This window comes from Periplaneta americana, chromosome 2, assembly GCF_040183065.1.
Source record: "Periplaneta americana isolate PAMFEO1 chromosome 2, P.americana_PAMFEO1_priV1, whole genome shotgun sequence".
Lineage (NCBI taxonomy): Eukaryota > Metazoa > Arthropoda > Insecta > Blattodea > Blattidae > Periplaneta > Periplaneta americana.
Window position 1 is genome coordinate 109,578,525 of NC_091118.1, and position 21,636 is coordinate 109,600,160.

At 35.4% G+C, this 21,636-nt stretch overlaps 1 protein-coding gene across 3 annotated transcripts in view; it reads left to right on the forward strand.

Annotated features, from left to right (window-relative positions):
• Positions 1–21,636, forward strand: part of LOC138694495 (glycerol kinase 5) — a 112,850-nt gene that overhangs the window by 71,888 nt on the left and 19,326 nt on the right. For 2 of the 3 annotated variants that reach the window (XM_069818268.1, XM_069818269.1), the window contains 5 exons: positions 1,820–1,946; positions 2,687–2,791; positions 5,170–5,264; positions 10,893–11,056; positions 11,151–11,284. In XM_069818268.1, coding sequence (XP_069674369.1) covers positions 1,820–1,946; positions 2,687–2,791; positions 5,170–5,264; positions 10,893–11,056; positions 11,151–11,284 — 625 coding nt within the window. The remainder of the gene's footprint in view (positions 1–1,819; positions 1,947–2,686; positions 2,792–5,169; positions 5,265–10,892; positions 11,057–11,150; positions 11,285–21,636) is intronic. The other variant, XM_069818270.1, reaches the window with a different exon arrangement.

Below are 21,636 nucleotides of genomic sequence, written 5' to 3' on the forward strand. Positions count from 1 at the left end.
TAAACAAAACATATAATTAAGTTACTCCCAACAAATATTCCATTTATTTTGTTACCGGTACTGTCTATGCCATTTTCTTTTGGGTAGATTGTAGATTTCGGTAAATTATAAACTGCAGTAAGGGATATGCTAGTGGAGCTAAATGACAGCTGTGAGCACTATGGGATGAAGATAAATGGAAATAAGACGGAGACAAAGATTATCAGAAGGAAAATAAAGAAGTTAAACATGCGAATTGAAATGAGGTAGTGGATCAAGTGGATAGCTTCAAATACTTGGGATGTGCTGTAAGTAGTGAGTGAGCTGCTGCCAGGAAGTAGAAAGGAGGATAGCAATGGGAAAGGAAGCTTTTAATTGGAAAAGGAGTATTTTCTGCGGACCTTTAGTAAAAGAATTAGACACTAGTAAAGTGCTTTGTGTGGACTGTGACATTGTATGGGGGCAGGAACATGGACATTACGATGAAGTGAAGAGAAACGACCAGAAGTCTTTGAAATGTGGGTAGGGAGAAAAATGGAGCATGTGAATTGGACAAACAATATAAGAAATGAAGCTGTGCTGGAAAGAGTGAAGGAAGGAAGAATAATGCTGAAATTGATCAGGAAGAGACAAAGAAATTGGCTGGGTCACTGGCAAAGGAGAAAAACTGCCTACTGAAGGATGCACTGGAAGGAATGGCGAACGGAAAAAAAAGTTCGAGGCAGAAGAAGATATCAGATACACAACACTAAGATATATAGATCATATTCAGAGACGAAAAGGAAGGAGGAAAAGAGGGAATATTGGAGAATGGTGGGTTTGCAGTGAATTGAGAATTTAGAGTTAGACTTTACGGTCTCAATCTACACCTAAATTATAGTAATTTGGTACTATATGAAAGTATAATAATTACTCTTCCTATGATCAGAATGATGATAAAAATGTTGTTGTCGTTTTCTAATGCCAAACATTTGACAATAAAGTCATTTGACCTCTTGCACTCCAATATTTTTCAAAGATATTGTCATGGTCAGCCACTGAAGCACAGATTTTGAGGTGTTCCAAATCCATTTCTTGATTTGAATTGCACAATGGGCAATTAGGGGATTGATATATTTCAATTCTATGTAGGCTTGGCCAAACAGTCATGGCCTGTTGCTAATCTAAATGCAGCTACAGACGATTTGCGTGGTAAATCGAGAATTAACTATGGGTTATGATGCAGAGAGTTCCAATTTTTCCCTTGAGATTGTGTTATCAAATTTTGTTTGTTGAAGTCTAGGTAACTTATGTAGATTTAGTAAAAGGTCTGTAAGTAGCAGTGCTGCCCTTCTTTGCTAAAGCATCCGCATTCTCGTTTCCCAGGATTCCAAAATGGGATGGTATCCATTGGAATACAATTCTTTTATTGAGTGTTATTAATTGAGAGAGCATGATGATAAAAATGTTTGATGCAATATCTTACGGTATAACTGTCCAGAAGCAATGTGTTGAAAACAAATAGTTTTCTTTATAGGCCTATTCGCTATATGCTCACATGAATAACGAACTCAGCTGTTTCAAGTATCTGAATCTGTTACCTATTGGCAGTATTGTAAGTTTGTTTCGTTGTGACACGCATCTTCTCCCCCATTCATTATAAGTCAGTGAGTCTTTCCTGTATAAATAAACTAAACTCGTTTCATACCTACTTAATTAAAAAATATCATTAAAAACAACAAAAACCAGTGAGTTGAGAGGCTTGGGACACTGTTTGGACTTGAATGGAAAGAATCATCCATGTGCATTTTATACTGAATGTTTATTTCATATTATAACAAATTGTTCAATTTATACACAGGTTGCTGATCAAGCTGCATCACTGTTTGGTTCTTGCTGTTTTGAAGAAGGTGACGTTAAAGTTACCTTGGGGACTGGAACATTCCTAAATGTAAATACTGGATGCAAACCCTTTGCATCTGTAGAAGGTAGGTTTAACCCAACAATAATATTTAGCCAATCTGGACTGAACAACAGAAATATAATTTTCTGAAGTTGAAATAGAAACCATACCAAGCACGATGAAGACTGAGTTCGATTACATGGGCTGCCTATCTTGGGTTAGGTTTTCCAAGTCCCTTTAGGCGAATCTTGGACTATTACTGATAATAATTCAAGAGGCTACAACCTGTCTCCTTCCTAATCCCTATTAACCCTCCACCATCATTTCTCTTAAGTCATCATATCATCTACCACGATAGGCTGTCACTTCTGGCGCGTAACATCATGTATTATTTATTGTCTTCAATGCACTGCTTAATTTGTTTAAAGCTTTGAAAGGCAAAGAGAAAAGATTCCGAACAGAACTGACAAAATTTCTGCATACACATACCTTCTACTCAACTGATGAATTGTTTATACTTGTAAACTGAATTGATTTGCTTGATATGTATTACATATTTTTGTATAACACTTGTCTTGTTCCGCATCTCAAAGTCACAATGCTGATGTAAGATCTATGAAATACAATAAATGAAATGAAAAACTGAAATGAAATTGGACACCTCTGTGGTCATGACGGAGAACAATAGCATTGTGGATAAATCCAAAAAATTACAAAACTTCTTGTTATTATTGAATGTTCGTGTTAATTTGCATGTAAATGTAAGTTTCTTATTTAATTCGTTCCTGCTGTCACTCTCACTACCATCATATGAAATGATTGCAGGTCTCTACCCACAAGTTGGTTGGCGTTTTGGAAAAGAAATTGTGTACGTAATGGAAGGTGCTTCTCATGACACAGGCTCCCTCATTAATTGGGCCCAACAAATAGGTAATATTTACCGGTACATGTTTTTAACAGTGTTGCTGCTGACCAAAAATAAAATGTACCAAACACACAGAAAATTGTACCAAATTGTATGAAACTGTACTTTTTTTTAACAATTTCAAGGGAAAAATTGTTCCAGGGCTAGGTATCGATCCCAGAACCTTTGGCTGAACGCATCGACGTTCTACTGACTGAGCTACTCAGGAATTTCGCCCAATACCGTCTCAGTTTTTCACTTTGTATACACATAGCTTGAGTGGACTGCCTAGACACCAGATCCCACATCGAGTGCACACAATTTCAAGTCACACAGAGTTTGTGTGCACTCAATGTGGAATTTGGCGTTTTGTCAGCCCACTTGATCTATGTGGATACAAAGGGAAAAACTGAGATGCATCGGGTGAAGTTCCTGGGTAGCTCAGTCGGTAGAGCATTGGTGCATTCAGCCAAAGGTTCCAGGATTGATGCCCGCCCCAGAACAATTTTTCCCTTGAAATTATTCAAGTCTGCTTCACAGGGAGCTTTACCTGAGAGCTAGATTTGCATGTAGCCTACTTCTCTTGTTAGTTAATGTATCAACTCTACGAATCTCTTGCACCTGCCCACCCAAATTACAAATTCTAAGAAAAGGCATTAATACATAACAGAAAACTGACATTAAATTTGTTATGATACATTTACTATATTTACAGCTCTACGAGTTTTATTTGTTAATATATAGCCTAGAGTAGAATCTCGTTAATCCGGACTAATTGGAGATAAGTTGCCCGTATTAACGAAAGTTCGGATTAACTGAAATGTCCTAAAACAGTAGAAAGTGAATTAAAACTCCATTTACAGCAACAAAACACGTCTGTTATACATTTAAATGACATACACATAATATACATAAAATTTAAAACAACACAATACATTATATACGTAATAATTATTATGGTGTGCCCAATGTACATCAGTTGAAATGCTTGCCGCAGAAATTGGTTTAAAGTATGGATCTATGTGACCAATTCGATTGTTGACTTCCAGCCACTTTTAAAACATCGCATTCCCCATTTTAGGCAAGCTATTTTGTTGGTTGTCCGGATTAAGGAAAGTCTGGATTATCAGGTTCTGATTAACGAGATTTTACTGTACACACTGTTGTCCCACAGTCTCTTCGAGTAATTATATCACAGTGTTAACAATAGAAATAGAGTCCACCACTGTGGAGTAACAGCTAACCTGTCTGACCGTGAAACCAGCGGCCTTGGGTTCAAATCCTGGTTGGGACAAGTTACCTGGTTTTTTCCGGGATTTTATCTGAACTCATTAAGAGCAAATGTGTTGGACCCTGCACTCATTTCGCTGGCATTATCACCTTTATCTCATTCAGATGCTAGATAACCATAGCAGTTAATAACACGTCGTAAAAGAACCAATTAAAAAACAATAGAAATCTATTTTCTGGAGAAGAAAAGGGAAAATTTAATTTTAAAAGCAATTTATACACCCAATTATTAGATTGAATTTTCAACTGACTAAATATCATAATCATGCTGTTTCTACCAGTAATTTAACGTTAGCAACTCATAAAACAGTTTTTATATTATAAAATAAAAAAGTACAGATTGTACCAAATTATGTTAAACTGTACCAAAAAATCAATTGTATAGACCATTTGAAATTGTTCCAAATCTGTAAAATTGTACCAAAAGTGGCAACACTGGTTTGTAATTGTAAAATCGTCAAATGTTTAAATTAAATTTCATGCATGTTTTAGGAACTTCATCTTTGATATAAGAATGTTACCACGCTAAATTTATTACTTGTTTATGAAACATAGAACATTGACGTGTTGAACTAATACTGCTTCTTCATATTTCACGGCCTTTGGATTGTATAACCTGTTGCTTTTTGTTTTCTATCGTAGGCCTATTAAGAATTTCCTTCTATCATGTTTATAAACATTGGATTTTTCATCCATAGGCTATATATGTTAAAAAGTGGCAGATAGTTTCATGGCATTAAAAAAAAGTTAATTGCACATACTTACTTAATATAATGATTGTTAGATATCATTTTATTTTAATGAATAAGCTTTAGAGTATTTGCATTCTTCAATGTAATATTTCTTATACTTCTTGTACTGTTACATTTTTTAAACCACAATAAGGCTGAAATATTTACCTGTATAGCCTATGTTCACGAATATAAATAGGCCTATGTTTACCTTACCGGTACCTATAACAGAGAATTCATACTCATAATGAAGAATGATGCAGAAAGGAAAATTGTAAGTAGGTACTGGTCTTACAAATATGTTCTTTACATCTCGATAATAAATAAAAATAAATAAATACCAGTAGTTCTCAGCTTTACTGATCACTCTGTATTTTCTTTAGGTTTGGTATCTGATCCCTGTGAATCTTCCGACATGGCAATTTCAGTTCAGGATTCAAATGGACTTTATTTTATTCCTGCCTTCAGTGGAATACAGGTAAAACTATAATAAGCTGTATGAAACATGTCAGGCCTAAGCAACACTTCTTTTTCTTTTATTGTAGATCTGAGCCATGTGATCTCTATTTAAAGAGTGCATCATTCTTGTTGGAACTCTACCACCATCTGATATTCAATAAAGCTGATCTTTTTAGTATAAGGTACCTTCAAATGGAATGTGAACTGGTGCTGTAACACTATTAATAAAATTGTTCTAAATAATCTGAGACCATGTTTCTATTGTGAACATCGAAGTAGTGTCGTCAAATTGTGCGATTCATTCAGTATCCTTGATGTGTGAGTTTAGAAGACGAACATATGTATATAGTCAAATAAGGTGAATCATGGATACATCCAAGCAGACACAAAGGGATATGATTTACTTTTCATGCAAGGAAGACACTAATCCAATGGACAGCTGTCAGCATAATATGCAGAAAGTGTATTGCAAAGTGAGTTTCAAGAGCAGTGCAGCATTGCTCAAACATTCCTGTCAGATCCCAACTTTCGTTGGATTTAATATAAATTGCTGTAGCGTCATACTAGTGGTGCATAGTTTCCGTTAACAGTGAATTTTTACGGAAAGGTATTGTCAGCCTTTTGCCCAACCCCCAACCTGGAGGACCAGGTCCCATATTTATGACCCCTGGGACAGGATGGTCTGGATATATATCTAGAGATTGAATAGCTCAGGTCAGAGTCGCCACTCCTCGTAACCACAAATGGGTCCCTGAGGAAAATCCATCATCATTCAGACCGAAAAAAGCTTATTCTGCTGCTACATCTGGGAATGTCATGGTGACACTGTTTTTTAATGAACAAGTTCTCCTGCTGCTGAGTCACCAAGACTGCGCGATATTGTGACTTACTGACTGTCTTTTGCATAGCTGCCTAGAACCTGAACAAGCATCAAATTGCCAAAGGGAAAGTAAAAAAAAAAAAGTATTCATATATAAACCCAAAAATCATAAAACTTTATTAAATTATAACTATCTACCAAAAATACAAAAGACAATAAAATTAAAGCCAATCTAATCTCATAAGAAATTAGTTTGTTGTCTCACGGCATTGTTCTTTTGCATGACAACACTAGACCCCATGTTGTGAATGTCATGGTCACAACACTACAACGTTTTCGTTGGGAGACACTAGATTGTCCCCCATTCAGTTCCGATCTGTTATCCTCTGACTTTCACATCTAATTCTTTGAGAAAATGAAGAAATGTCTGAAAGGACTGGTTACCTTACATTATGATGTGAGTAATGCAGTGAAACAAGGGTTTGTACAAGAGCTAACATGCGTCTTTTCTGAAGGCATTAGGAAACTGATGCACCATTAAGACTGTTGCTTCATAGTTAGCACAATAAGCCTAAGGCTGCGGTGCGTCTGGAGTAATGACGGGCCTAATTGTGGGGGGAGGGGGAAAGACCGTTGCCTTAATGCTAGAAGGAATTATTTCTAAGCCTGTCTGAGCCTGTGATGCATATAATCAGATGTATGATAATAAAGTTTTGTTGTTTAATAGAAGTCTGATATTTGTTTCATTTGAAGGTACTTTACAGCATTGTAGGCCTATTCATGAATTTAGAAATATGAAATTGAAGATGCCAAGGAATTAAAATATAAATGACATGTTATATATTTTCAGTTATTAATTTTATTTGCTGTAATTAGGTCAGTGTCTGCTCTAACTTATTGTTTACTGATTAATTGAATCTAGAATAAGTAGACACATAAAAAAAAAACATTTTACCAAGATGTCTTATCATTCGTTATTACAAGTTATTTCGTATCAACTGATTTAAATGTATAATGATAAAGTATCTGCAACTTACACAGTACAGTAGAACCCCGATTATCCATCACTCTATTAACCGATTGATGGATTATCCGTCTGTCTTTCTCTTGCTTTTTTTTTTTCTGCAGAAATATATTAAGTACTGTACATTGTATTAACATGTTATTTTTTCTAGAGAGTGCTATTACAAGCCTTCACCCTTACTCAGTATGGTCTCATGTTCGAATTGTCGTACTGTATAACTTCTACATAAAATGTCTTCTACGGGTATCAAAATAAATCTTGTGATAAGTATCACAGAAAAAAGTGTAAACAAGTGAGTGATTTGGGGAAAGAGAAACTGTGGCTCATCTCGCATCAGAATACGAGGTAGGAGTGTATAAAGTATGTAAATCTGCAACACGAGACCTCCACTATTCACATATTTCCACAGACAATCATTACAAGGAATTTCCTTGGCCTTTAAAAATCCATTGTTGACAACCAGATTTAAATTAGTGAACTTCTCAGCCACTACCGGTACCTAGCCTGTTAAATACAAGACTATGGACTAAATTACGAAAGTGTAAATATTACTCACTAAATTTACGAAAATATCTTATGGTACACATTATCCAATTTTTTCGATTAACCGTTCTGCCCACCCCCTTCATTACCACTGATAATAGAGGTTCTACTGTATTGTTTATACTTACAAAATAAATACTTCTCAAACAGATGACGCGCGCGCGCACACACGCACGCACACACACACACACACACGTTATGGCCAGCTTAGATGTTAAAGGAGCCTTCGACGCGGCATGGTGGCTCAGCATCTTGAAAGGACTGAAGGAATGCAAATGGTGCATCTATATTCTTCATCTGTATTTATTTACATATTGGACGAGGAATATACTACGGTTCATATACATTTTTACACACCTGATCAGTTGGTGTAATTATTCTATTTTTAACAATAGCAACAGCTTTCATAGGTTATGTTTTACCTTGAGGGCAAATATCATTTTGAGGGGCAACCGTAATTACAAATTTATTATCAGCAATTCTGCCCTAAACTGCCCTAAAAATCTGTACTTAGTGAAGCATACTTCAGCCAACGAACTGCAATAATGTCAAATAATAACTTTAAAATCGAAAGGACAGTCACTAAAGGATGCCCACAAGGTTCATGCTGTGGACCTGGATTTTGGAATCTAATGTAAAACTCTCTACTGAATCTGACATACACAAGCAAAACAAAAACAATAGCATTCGTCGATGACCTAATTATATTATGTAAAGGAGAATCTGTTATTGAAGCCGAAAATTACATGAATTTGGAACTGGATAAAATTTCGAAGTGGGCCAGAAACAACAAGCTAGAATTCAATGAAGGAAAATCAGAAGTAATGCTCATGTCTCGTAGAAAGTGCCGAGAGAGAAAAAAATATAGAAATCTACATGAATTAGAAAATGCTTGAACAGGTCAACAACATTAAATATTTAGGAAAAATATTCGACAGCAAACTCACTTTCAGAGAACACGTGAACTACATCTCAGGTAAATGTACTACTCATATTCCAGCTTTCTAAATCGGCGAAATTAACATGGGGACTGCAGCACAGGGCTTTGAGAATAATATATACAGGAGGAATCTTACCCCTGATCCTGTATGGAGCACCGATTTGGAAGGGAATCTTAGAAAACAAATGCTACATCATTAAGCTAATAAGAGTTCAAAGACTTATAAACATAAAAATAGCAAAGGCTTATCGAACAGTTTCAAATGAAGCACTATGCTTGGTAATGGGTCTAACACCAATTAATATTAAAATAGAGGAATTCTCAAAATACTACGAGTACATAAGAGAGAAAGGTAACTTGATCAATAGAGAAATGGAAGTGAAGTTCTGGTCTCACCCAGCGGACTTTGTCAAAGTTGTAGATGATGAAAAAGACAGCCAGCATCAACTTCAGGTATATACAGACGGTAGTAAGAGTACAGAAGGCACAGGATCAGGTATAGCAATATTCACCAGCACTAATCTTATAGCCCAGATAAAGTACAAGCTAAACAGGAAATGTACAAACAATCAGGCAGAACAGCTAGTGATATTGAAAGTACTAAAACACTTACAGCAATCAAATGGACAAAGAACAGTTACAATACACACTGATAGCCGGATAACTTTACAGTTGCTGAAGAATCGAAAAATTCACACTAACTTGATTGAAGAAATAAGGAGAAAGACGAAGGAGATGGAGCTGCAGGGATGGAACATAGAATTTAGATGGATCAAGGCACACGCAGGGCATCACAGAAACGAGATTGCAGATCGACTCGCGAAGGAGGCAGCAACCAGCAGGGAGATCTATGAGTGCTACAACAGGATCCCGAAAAGTGTAGTGTTAAGTGAAATGAGTGAAAATAGTGTAGTGACTTGGCAAAGAGAATGGGACCAAACGACGAAAGGTGCAACTACAAAATCTTTTCTTCCAAATGTAGTCCAGAGACTAAAACTCAAAATTAATACCTCTCCTAATTGTACATCTTTGATAACAGGTCACGGTAATATAAAATCATACTTACATAAGTATAAAATTATAGACAATCCTATGTGCACTTGTAATACAGCAGAACAATCAGTGGATCATCTTATATATGATTGTAAATTAATAGAGCAGGAAAGAGAAACTTTGAAAGCAAAAGTTCTACGGTTAGAAAATTGGCCAGTCAACAAAAATAAACTGATCTCGGAATATACCACAAACTTCGTTAAATTTGCTAATAGTATAGATTTTAACAAGTTACAATGAAAAGAATAATTTGTATATCCATCATCTTGTAAGAAAGTAACTGTAATATTTAGTTAACATAGTATGTATATCAAGTTGCATGTAATATTACTCCATAGTAATGGAGCATGCAGGTTGAGTTAAAAAAAACACACACACACAATACCTATGTAATGGGGCATGTTGAAATATATTCTGTAAAAAAAAAAAAAAAAAACGCACGCACGCACGCACGCACGCACGCACGCACACACACACACACAGATTATTCAAATAAAGACAGACAGGCATAAAAAATTTAAATGAAGCAAAAAATACTACAATTTTATTGAAGACGTTGAAATCTATCATCAAAACTGGCTGTATTATGTAAACAGAGTTGATAAAGCATACTATGTTCTGATTCACAGTGGGAAGATATACGTACATAATGAATAAAAATAAAATCTGTAAGTTCAAGAAGTTTTATAAAACAATGGCACTACCAGGTCTGCTACATGGCTCAGACACGTGGACATAAACAAAACAACAAGCAAAAAGAATCGAAACCACGAAAAATATATACAGGGTGAATCATAAGCATGTTTGGAAAACGCGTGAGCGTGCTTCTGAATCAAAACTAAAAACAATTCCTTATATGAAAATTTGACGGAAAATGCTTATTTATTGGAGAAATGGTCATACTTTGTTTTTGTTGTGTCACAAGTACATGTTTGGAAACTTGTCATTTAACATTTACAAAAGGTGGTCAATGTGTCCCCCCCTCCTCATTGTTTACACATGCCTGAGCACGATGTACACACGTGCATTTTCAATATGCTGCAGTAGCACCTCTGCATCATTCACTGGTGTTGCATAGACGACAGCTTTCAAGTGACTCCAAAGGTAAAAATATAATGGGGTGAGGTCGAATAATCTGGGTGGCCAAGGCACTGGACCACCACGTCCAATCAAAACAAAAACAATGCACTACTGTCTTGTCACTGTGTTGTTTGTAAACAAACACTGTAATGTTGTCACGGTACAAAAATTCCTGTAATTTATGCAGGCACCTATTAACAATTTCCAAGCTGCAGCTGGATTCATTGGCATTAAACCTACAACCAGTCGCCAACATATGATGAGGGCCATTTTGGAGAGTATTGCATTTCGAGTGGTACAACTATTCCATTCGCTACAGAAAGAAGTGAAGAGCCATTACACCAGCATCAGGTAGACAGTTAATACAAGTTAAATAACTTTCAAGGTCTATTTGCTATCCACAACAAAGATGTGAAATTTTAATATGTGATCGAATTTATTTCAGAGTGGATGGAGGTGTTTCTCGGAATGACTTTGTGACTCAAACATTAGCTGACCTCACAGGTCTGAAGGTAGAAAGACCCACGTCTTCCGAGATGAGTGTGCTAGGAGCTGCCTTTTTGGCCGGTCTCCATGCAGGTAACGTAGAAATATGCATTACACAAATGTACTGGTGCTGGTATAGGATGCATGTGTCTATGTTTGTGTGAGATTTGTACAGGTAGCCATATAATGTCAGTACATAGCAATATAAGTTTAATGCAATTTAATTATTATTTTTCTTATTTACAATGATATTACTGTGTGTCATCTCAATTGGGTCTGCTGTTGTGGCTATTTGGATAATGTGTCCACTTTCTAACCAAATTATCTGTGGTTCAATTCCTTCTGGCATGGACAATGGAAGAATTCATCTTCTGTCCGGGTCTGGGTGTTTTGTGATGTATTTCATTCCCATACTATGGCAAACCATCGAACCATTGCAGTGTCACCCTGCCTGATAAATGTGAGGCGGGTCATGATTCGCATACTCACAGCCTTGCCTAAGGGATATGTCTTCCTCAGGGCAGATCACCCGCCATCATCATCTGAACTGGTTTGTTAGAGAGCCGTTACTATGGGTCTGTGATAAGAGAAATAAGAAATACAATTTCACGCAAGAAATTAAGTCAGTCCCTCTAGCAAACATTATATCAATGCAAGTCTGATCCATTGCTAAGCACATCACCTCAGAATCGTGGCCAACGAGAAAGATAGGCTACAGCACGATGTCACAATCTTAGTCATAACATGGCCAACATTATTTTTGTCCTGCCTGCTTTACTACTTAAAAATTTGGAAGAATTTAAGTCGAGTTTTGTTACTAAGTAACGAACAATGGATTCATAAACATTGTTTACATGATTGTAGGGATTTCCATTTTGGAATCGAGAATATTTGGTTTCAGACATATTGCTGTATCGGAAATAACGCATTCGGAATGAAGACCATTTGGAATAGTCTGATTTCGGAAATAAGACCTTTTGGAAAACAGGATTCGGAAATACGTCCAGGAATCATTTGTATTTGAATATTGTTCTGATCATTTCTATTTGACCTATGTACATTTAGTAGTTGCCCAAAATAGTTTATTCATAATTACAAATATTAATAATTTCTGTTGTATAATACCCATCAATTTACTAATGTTATTAGTGATTTTCGCTAGAAAAATTTTACAAATTACAAATTTGTTAGAGAACCAGAGGTATGTCACAGTCTCTTGGACTGTAACTGCATATATCAGTATCATGATAATCTCGATGGTAACTATAATAATCTCAATGGCAGTAAATGTCAATACCACGTAAATTAAAAAACAATTACCATTGCATCTAAATATTTTGCAATGGGGAAGAGAGAAGAGCTATGCAAACTGAAATTGTGCATACTGAACAAAATTAAATGTAAAAAATAAATGTTATTTGACCAATTTAGTGATACATTAACCAGTGGCGCAGCCAGAATTTGGTTCTGGTGTTGGGGGGAGGGAGTTTTGAACTTACTATAATACATACGATAACAAAACTTTAATGTGTCATTACTTTATAATTACAGTTTTAATGAAACAGAACTTCTCATTGCTGCTGAGTTCAAATGAACACAAATGCAGCATATGCTTTCTCGGCAACAATGCAGCCATGCATATGAACAATATGTTATCACGAAATGCCAGTACTGTATCATAAAAAAATCCTTTTTGTGTTTATCTTTCACACTACATATTGCTTATTGTGCAGATGCGTCAAACATGAAATTTAAATTTTTCTCGCTTATGTTTAATTTCTTTGCACTTATTCTTTTAATGTAGGCATGTTCACTAATCAACATGCTTGGTTTGGCAATAGGCTTACTGTACAGTGTACACTACTGTAGCCTATCTCGCAGAGAGGCAAAGAGTGCCTTTGCTTAGTCTTAGTGGTAATGCTTTTTTGTATAATGGTTAGGGAATTAATGTGGCTTCAATATAGCCCCAAAGCATTTTAGCGAATTTATTTTAAACAAATGCTCTTTTAGAGATTTAAGGTATATGTACACCTTTACATATAAAAAATTTTGTTTTGCGTAATTTTGCTCTGTAAAATTTTTATACAATTGAGAATGGTACCAGAAAGAGGATGAAGTGAACACATCCCTTGAAATTATGTCTAAATTGTTTATAAAAATTATTTTGTTCATAATTTTGACATACAACTTGAAACATGATAGCTCATTTAGCTTTTAAGATAGAGCCACAGTTTCTTCCCTGTTTTATAGCTAAAACTATTCTTTAGTGCCTGACATATAGCTATTTTTTATTTTCATTTACATTAATTAAATATCACCATATATGTAACTTATACTAATATTTTATGTTGCAAAAATCATGTAAAAAAATTCATAGATAATTATTAACTATATTAATGTTATTAATGTTATTTTACTCATTGTCAGGCACTAGGGGACATTTCAAGCTTCAAAATGATACCAATATCTTCTTGGTACCACCATATTTGGCTGAGATATCATGTTTAAAAGAATTAAATATTCTAAAATTACTATTTGCAGGAAATGAGCCACAAACTTTCAGAGCCTAGAAGACTCCATCATCATATGTCACCCCTTAAGCAGCTTCATGTCAGTCCAATATCAGCTTCTTTCTGCCTCTCAAATACCTCTTCCTTGTTTTAACTTCAGGTGTTGAATGTTTTTTTTTTTGTCATTTTTGTCCTTATTTTCACATTGATGCAATAAATCCTGCGATGTGTTTGTCCCAGGGCTTATGCCCATCCTCCTCAGAATTTTAATTTCTACTTTTGGACTCTTATTAAAATGACGTACAACATCACTGACACACAAATTTACAGTTTTATGACTAACAGTAAAAAGGTGTTTTCAATCTTATGATCATGCCCTGATATCTATGCATCTATTTTGGGACTAGAAAGAAATTTATTTTACAAGCAATGCTGGACGAGGGAATTGACAGCTACGAGGATCACTCCAAAAGTAATCCACAATATTTATTTAAAAATTACATTTTTATCCTACAGCTTTGCTATTTTCATAGAATGTAGATACATCCTTCAGAAACAATATGTCACTTTTCCACATAATCCCCGCACCTTTCAAATGACCTCCATAAATTGTAAAGGTTTAGAATAAAAAATAAATAAAAAAAAAAATGTTGTGCATTGCTTTTGGAGTGATCTTCGTAGAAGTGACCATGCCTGATGACGCAGAATTTTGGAAAATGGGACTTATCTGGAAAATCATAAGGCATAAATCGAAAATTATTATATAAAATTAAAGAGGAGAAAATTCTCTATTAAAATAGTTATATTTTGAAAATTGTAATTTTTCATCATTTTTTGCGTTTTGTGGGTGTAATAAATTTCTAAATTATAGAAATCAGCTCAAAGAATTTGAGTGACCACAAGGATCCTGAATACAAGAAGCATGTACAATATAATGTGATGTAATACATTAATGAAAAAAGAAAGTTAATTGTTGAAGGCAAATATAAGTTGATTAATTGAAATAGAGATGATGTAATATTTGAAGAGAATCCTTGATAATATTTATAAAAATAGACATTACATAATTAAAAGGAATGTGAAGTTCCTTAAGATAATTCCATGTGAATTTTGTAATCGAACCTCTACTGCCAAACAGCAAACCAGTGACAGACCATTGTTTAAGAGGGACGTTGTACTTTTGAGAAAGATACAGCAGACAAGGTTCATATATAGATTGCTTCTCAGTATCAGCTTCGGTGGCCTGATTTAGGTTTCTTTCGAAACGGATAGTAGGATCAAGAACAAGAGCCCGTTTTTAAGCGTCCGTTGATAGCAATAATGTCTGCCTGTCTAAAAGAACCGTCTGATGATACACAATGTACTTCCTCATGAATCTCCCAATTTAAAGTTTTTAACGATATTGCCAAAGCATGTCGTACACGATGATGTCTAGCATTGATCAGCAGCTCGCCTTTGGGCATTGTCCAAGCATGTGTCCAAGTGTTTCAAGCTCGCTACAGTCTGGATGACGGCAGCGGGTTGTGTTTAGAGTTCTGCCCGGTATTGCGCAAACCACCAAAATATTGCTTGACATTTTTAAAGCATTGGTCCATTCTGAGGAAGATAGGCCCTTTCGATTGCTTACCCATGAGTTAGCCTTGGGGAGATCACTATAAACAATAACCCCTTTACCACGCAAGGTATGGTTTGTCCAAGTTTGGAATGCGTCATTTCTTAAGTGTTTACGAATTTTACGAATTTTACGACCTGACCAGTTGATAGCATCAATAGCTGTGATATTAAACTTTGACAGAGCAGAAACTTTTTCGCTTACAAGGTCCCTAACATTGTGGAGATGGGAGTCATCAACACGAAGAAGAGTATTACAAATATTTCTGTGTTGTACATAAGCTTCCCAAGATGCTTTCATTGAAGAAAGACCACGATATTTTTTAGGGGAGTAAAGCATTCCTTCTGGGCTGTCATGAGGAAGACCAATAAGCTCTTTGCATGCTCCTCTGGTAACTTTATCTAAATCATTAAGAAATTTGGTTTTGATTTGGTAGAGTATGTATTTTAACATGTTAAAATTTTATAAACAAATGTCCTTTCAGAGTTTTACATAAATGTATGTATTTTAACATGTCAAGATTTTATAAACATGGATTTTGAAATAATCAAAAGTAACAGAGAACAAGACATGGAAGTTTACCGTGAAACAGACCTTGAGCAAAAAAAGCTTTTAAACGTTGATAAAACAGGGTATCATGATTATGAAAAAATTTCACCATATCTAATTAAAAGAAAAAAATCGTATAACATTGAAAAGAAAGGCAACAGGTGATTCACATGCAAAACCTTTAAAGTTGATTAGGGCCGAAATTAAAGAAAATAATAAGATGTATAATAATTTTGAGATTTTTTTTTTTCTGAAATTGATTCATTAAGACAGGCACTTTATACGAAATTTTGTAAATAGTTTCTCCTGCTCTTTCTTCCATCGATGAAGTCTTATATCATGCTTCTGCCGAAAACATAGTTACACATAATTGGAGAACAGTTTTCATATATGGATGGCAACAGCAAAATTATACAGTACTACACGTTGTCACTGGACTTTGCATGAATGATTGCCTATCCAACACTGAAATAACTGTAGCGCTGTATCCTTGCAAAACAGAATACATATTGCTTACTAATAAATGTTTGTTTTAGTACCCTCTATCTACAATGTTCTTCTGTAACATAAGTTTTGAAACGTTCTCTATAATAAATGAGAAATTTACGTTGATGTATACATAATTATATTTCCTAACATCATAACTATTAAATATGTATCGTAATTTTAAAAAGAAATAGAAGCAATCACTTTTAAAAACAATTAAAAAATATGTATCTGCAAAAGGGTATCTGTCGGATACAGGGGGGAGAGCCATTAATCCTTTCCATTGAAGGCTTTAAGCGACAAACCTGGACAAATACCCAATGTCCATCCCTACCTTCCCGTGGTGCAGCTGTTAGTAAGCATAATTTTACAAGCTGAACTAAAGGGAGGGGCTACTCATCCATTAGCACTGGTCAGCTTGATGAGTTAATGACTGAATTTGGTATAATTTTCCTCTATCCAATACCTAATTCCCTCTTTACCCTTTCCTATCCAGTCCTCTGACTGAACTCGTACTTTCTTCGACCCCAACGGCATTAGAGCATTCGAGGCCTAGGGGTTCATTTCCCTTTCCTTCCTCCTCTTTCTACTTTTCTGTTCCTAGTGCTGACCTGCTATGGCACTAAAATCGTCCTCCAGTGGCTTAAGGAGGGAAAGCTGGTGATCAACAAGATCTCCCAGCTAGGTCCAATGGACCCGTCGACCAACAGCAGGTGTGGTCCTTCAGACATTCTGGGGGTTGTGTGTGAATGAAGTAGCCACCAAAACGTTAAAATATGGTGTTCACTTAAATCGGCTACAACTTGCCATTTAACTCCAATATGAAATGAATTTTATTTATCTTCAGGCGGGGACTACTTTAATGGTACAGAATCAACTAAACATCTTACAATGGAATGCTGGCGGTATAACATATTTTCTCTCGGTAAAAAAGAAAGAGAATTCAATATCCAATACAATGGCCAACACCTTCCTAGGACTTATGAATCCAAATATCTTGGAGTTATTTTCGATAGTAAGTTAACATGGAGCAACCATTTGAAATACATTTCTGAAAAAGCTCGTAAAAGATTCTCCCTTCTAAAAAGACTAGCAGGAAAGAAATGGGGATGGCTCTAGGAATACTTTGAACACTACATACAAAATGTTTATACAACCAGTGCTGACATACTGCAGAGAAATTTTAATTACTTCACCTTTCATAAACGACATAGAATATGTTCAAAACCAAGCTCTCAGACTCATTACTGGTGAAATCAAAACAACGCCAATAGATTCTATGAGATTCCTCACTAATATTAACAGCATAAAAATGACAATAGAAGAAAAAGCACTGATTCAATATGAAAAACTTATCAGATTACCAGGAAACAATTGGCATTCATACAGTCCTCTCTGTAGATTGAAAACTCAAAAAAAGTTTCATATCCATTGTTCAAGAATTAAAACAGAAAATCAATATGCCGAATTTAAAAGAAAACTTACAAATTAAACCAAACCCCTTAACTCTATTAAATATAGAATATAATCTAAATTTAACAGAAGAAATACTGAAATCAGAAGTAAACACTGAAATACTGAAACAATTGTCTTTAGAGACAATTAATATTAGGTACCCTCCACAAAACTGGCTTCATTTATACACCGACGGATCCTTGCTGTCCAGAGAACAAGGTGCCGGTGCAGGTGTTACGTGCTGTCTCTTCTCACTTTATAGATCTCTTGGATATGGAACAACAAGTTTTGATGGTGAAATCATTGCAATAAGTGAATGTCTCAGGAATCTTCTATGCCACATCAATAAATTTAGGAATGCAGTTATATTGTCAGACTCCAAAGCAGCTATTCTATCAATCGTCTCTAGACACACACCTTCATCTCAAACAGCAGAAATAACTAAAATGCTCTCTCAATTAATATCACTCAATAAAAGAATTGTATTCCAAAGGATACCATCCCATTGTGGAATCCTGGGAAACGAGAATGTGGATGCTTTAGCAAAGAAGGGCAGCACTGCTACTTACAGACCTGTTACTAAATCTACGTATTACTCTGTAAAGAGATTTATTAAATCTACATACAAACAAAATTTGATAACTAAATCTCAAGGGAAAAAATGGAACTCTCTGCATCAAAATCCACAGTTAATTCCCGATTTACCACGAAAATCGTCTGTAGCTGCATTTAGGTTGGTAACAGGCCATGATTGTTTGGCCAAACACCTGCATAGAATTGGAATATATCAGTCCCCTAACTGCCCATTGTGCAACTCAAACCAAGAAATGGATTCGGAACACTTCAAAATCTGTGCTTCAGTGGCTGGTCATGATAATATCTTTGAAAAATATTGGAGTGCAAGAGGTCAAATGACTTTATTGTCAAACGCCTGGCATTAGAAAACAACAACAACAACAACAACAACAACAACTTTGGAATGTAAAATATTATAGAATTCGAGAAAAGTTTACATGCTTACATGCCTGGTTGATAAATTTATTATCAGGCAGTACATCTTATTTGACAATATGTGTCACAGGAAGAACAATTGTTGCATACCAGTACATCTTAAATCTGATTAGTGAAATAGCCTATGTTACTGTTAGAAAGAGATCGGCGTTTATAAAATACCATTGGGTATATAACTTAGGTGTCTTCTTAGCGGACATCCACCCTCTCTTTGCAATATAACTAAAACAAAGTTATTTACTTATTTTATAATGTGTATATAAAATAACAGAAGTAAATATAAATAATTACTGTAACTAGGTATTGCTTCAAATATAAACGCATTCTAAAAACATAAAATTTACTTTGTCATACGTTAAAAGTGTTAAAATTGTTAAAAAAGGTATTTACCTTCGACAGATGGCCCGTTTCGACGCTATGTGTCGTCGTCTTCAGTGTCTCTTGAACCACTGGTGATCTTGACTCTGTGATGTGCAGTTGTCGATGGTAGGGGTGGGGGTGTGTTGCTCCTGTGGTGGGGGTTGGCTGTTTGTATGTTATGATGTATTATGACGTCAAATAATGTGTGCGTATCGAACTACCATCGACAACTGCACATCGCAGAGTCAAGATCACCAGTGGTTCAATAGACACTGAAGACGACGACACATAGCATCGAAACGGGCCGTCTGTCGAAGGTAAATACCTTTTTTAACAATTTTAACACTTTTAACGTATGACAAAGTAAATTTTATGTTTTTAACAAAGTGTTAACGAGAACTTTAATCAATGAAATGCTTTCTATTGCTTATAAATAGACAACATATATTAGTTTATTTGCATGTCCAATAGTCAAGTAAATGGAATAGATTTACTTCTGTTATTTTACATATAGGTACTGTATGTTAGAAAGGAATTGTGTAAATGACATATTTTAGTTATATTGCAAAGAGAGGTATGTCCACTAAGAAGATGTCATACCCAATGGTATTTTCTAAACGTCAAATCCTTTATAATCAGCGATGTATGCAATGGAGGAGGAAAATAATCGGCCACCCTAGCCCATCATCTCCTGGCTTAGTTGCCTCACGAGTAATGCCTTACTGGTGTCACTTATGAGGTTCCAACCAATGTTCGGACTGTTGACCAAACATACTTAAGCACGCACATGTATAGTACACGCACATATAAAAAAAATACACATACACGCATTCTATTTCATTTCATATAGAACTTACGAATAATGAAATGAAGATTCACTGTCAAAAAAAGAAACCAAAATCTACCAAAACTAATAGACTAGAGCAGTGGTTCTCAAAATGGGGTCCCCAGAGCTCATTCTGGGGGTCCGTGAATATTTTAGAAGTTTTTCCTTCAGAAGAAGATTTTTAATTTTTTTATGTGGAATTATTGTCAGAAGTCCATTGGCCATTGTTGGTACAAATTATAAATTCGTTAAATTATTATTATTATTATTATTATTATTATTATTATTATTGGCAGTCTCGTGTGTTTATGTTATTAAACAGTGTAAGACAGTATGCGGCAATAATGTCTCCAGCTTATTTGGCATTTATGGTAAAACTTATAAATTTGTTCAATTGTTATCTACAGTCTTCGTGTGTTGCTAAAATTTATTAGGGCCTAAACAGTCTAAGACTAAATTTAAACACAATAACACAAACATTTTATAGATTTTGTCTATAATGGATAATTGGCAATCATTAATTCACATATCATCATCCATATCATGGAGAAAAAAACTATGAAATATGCAAAGATTCTAAACTCCACCATGAATATGGAATACCGCATTTTCTCGAATACCCCACGGACGTCCTCGAGTAAGCCGCGCACCCCACTTTTGAAAGGGGAGAAAAAAAATACAAAAACAGAACTTTCAACAAATGTATTCACGACAAATTACATGTCAGTTGTCTTGCTTAATTGACTGTTTACACGATATCCCGCAATATTAATAGCACGCGTCAGTAAATTAACTATATTTTGTATGACGAGTTAAACTAGCGCTGAGTTTCTTTCTCGTACTCCGCTTCCGCGCCTTCAGCTGTCTCCTCTATACTACCAATATAACTTTGGTGACATTACGAAGGTTTCACACTAGTGCACAGTCACACTATGCCTTGCATATACGAAACTGTGACAGGTTAGGTTAGTATAGACGTTTGTTATGCCTTGCATATACGAATCTGCGACAGGTTAGATCAGTTTAGGCTTTTATTATGCCTTGCATATACGGTAAACAGAGACTGGTGATTTTTTGTTTTCTTATGTTGCCAGTAATAAGGTACGGTGGTGTAAGCGGGTTTTCCCATCCGAAATCATCAGAACAAACTCAATGCTAATTTACTACGTGGTTTGTTATATATAATAAATACCTGTCATTGCTATTAACTTCTTCATTCTGCGCTGTTGTCGCCCGGGCAATCATCTTCACTCTCACTTCTCCATACGCAATCGTCCTCTATTCTGTCCAGCTGATTGGAGATACTACACGTTTTTAAGCTCTTTCCAACAAGAGGTAGCGATATGCGTACCCATGCATCCATTGAAAATATAAGACGCACAAACTGTACATTTATCACACTTGAACTTGATTCTGACACGTGTACTAATTCAAACGTCATTTAACAATGTTAAGAATTGAAATAACCGGTACCCGCACGGGAAGACAATGACATATTGGCATGCACAAATCAAGAACTGCGCGGGAGAAAAGTTGGACAATGTTACCAACTTCATTTCGAATAAACCGCACACCCGTATTTTTTACTTGTATATTTAGGGAAAAAAAAAGTGCGCGGGATATTCGAGAAAATATG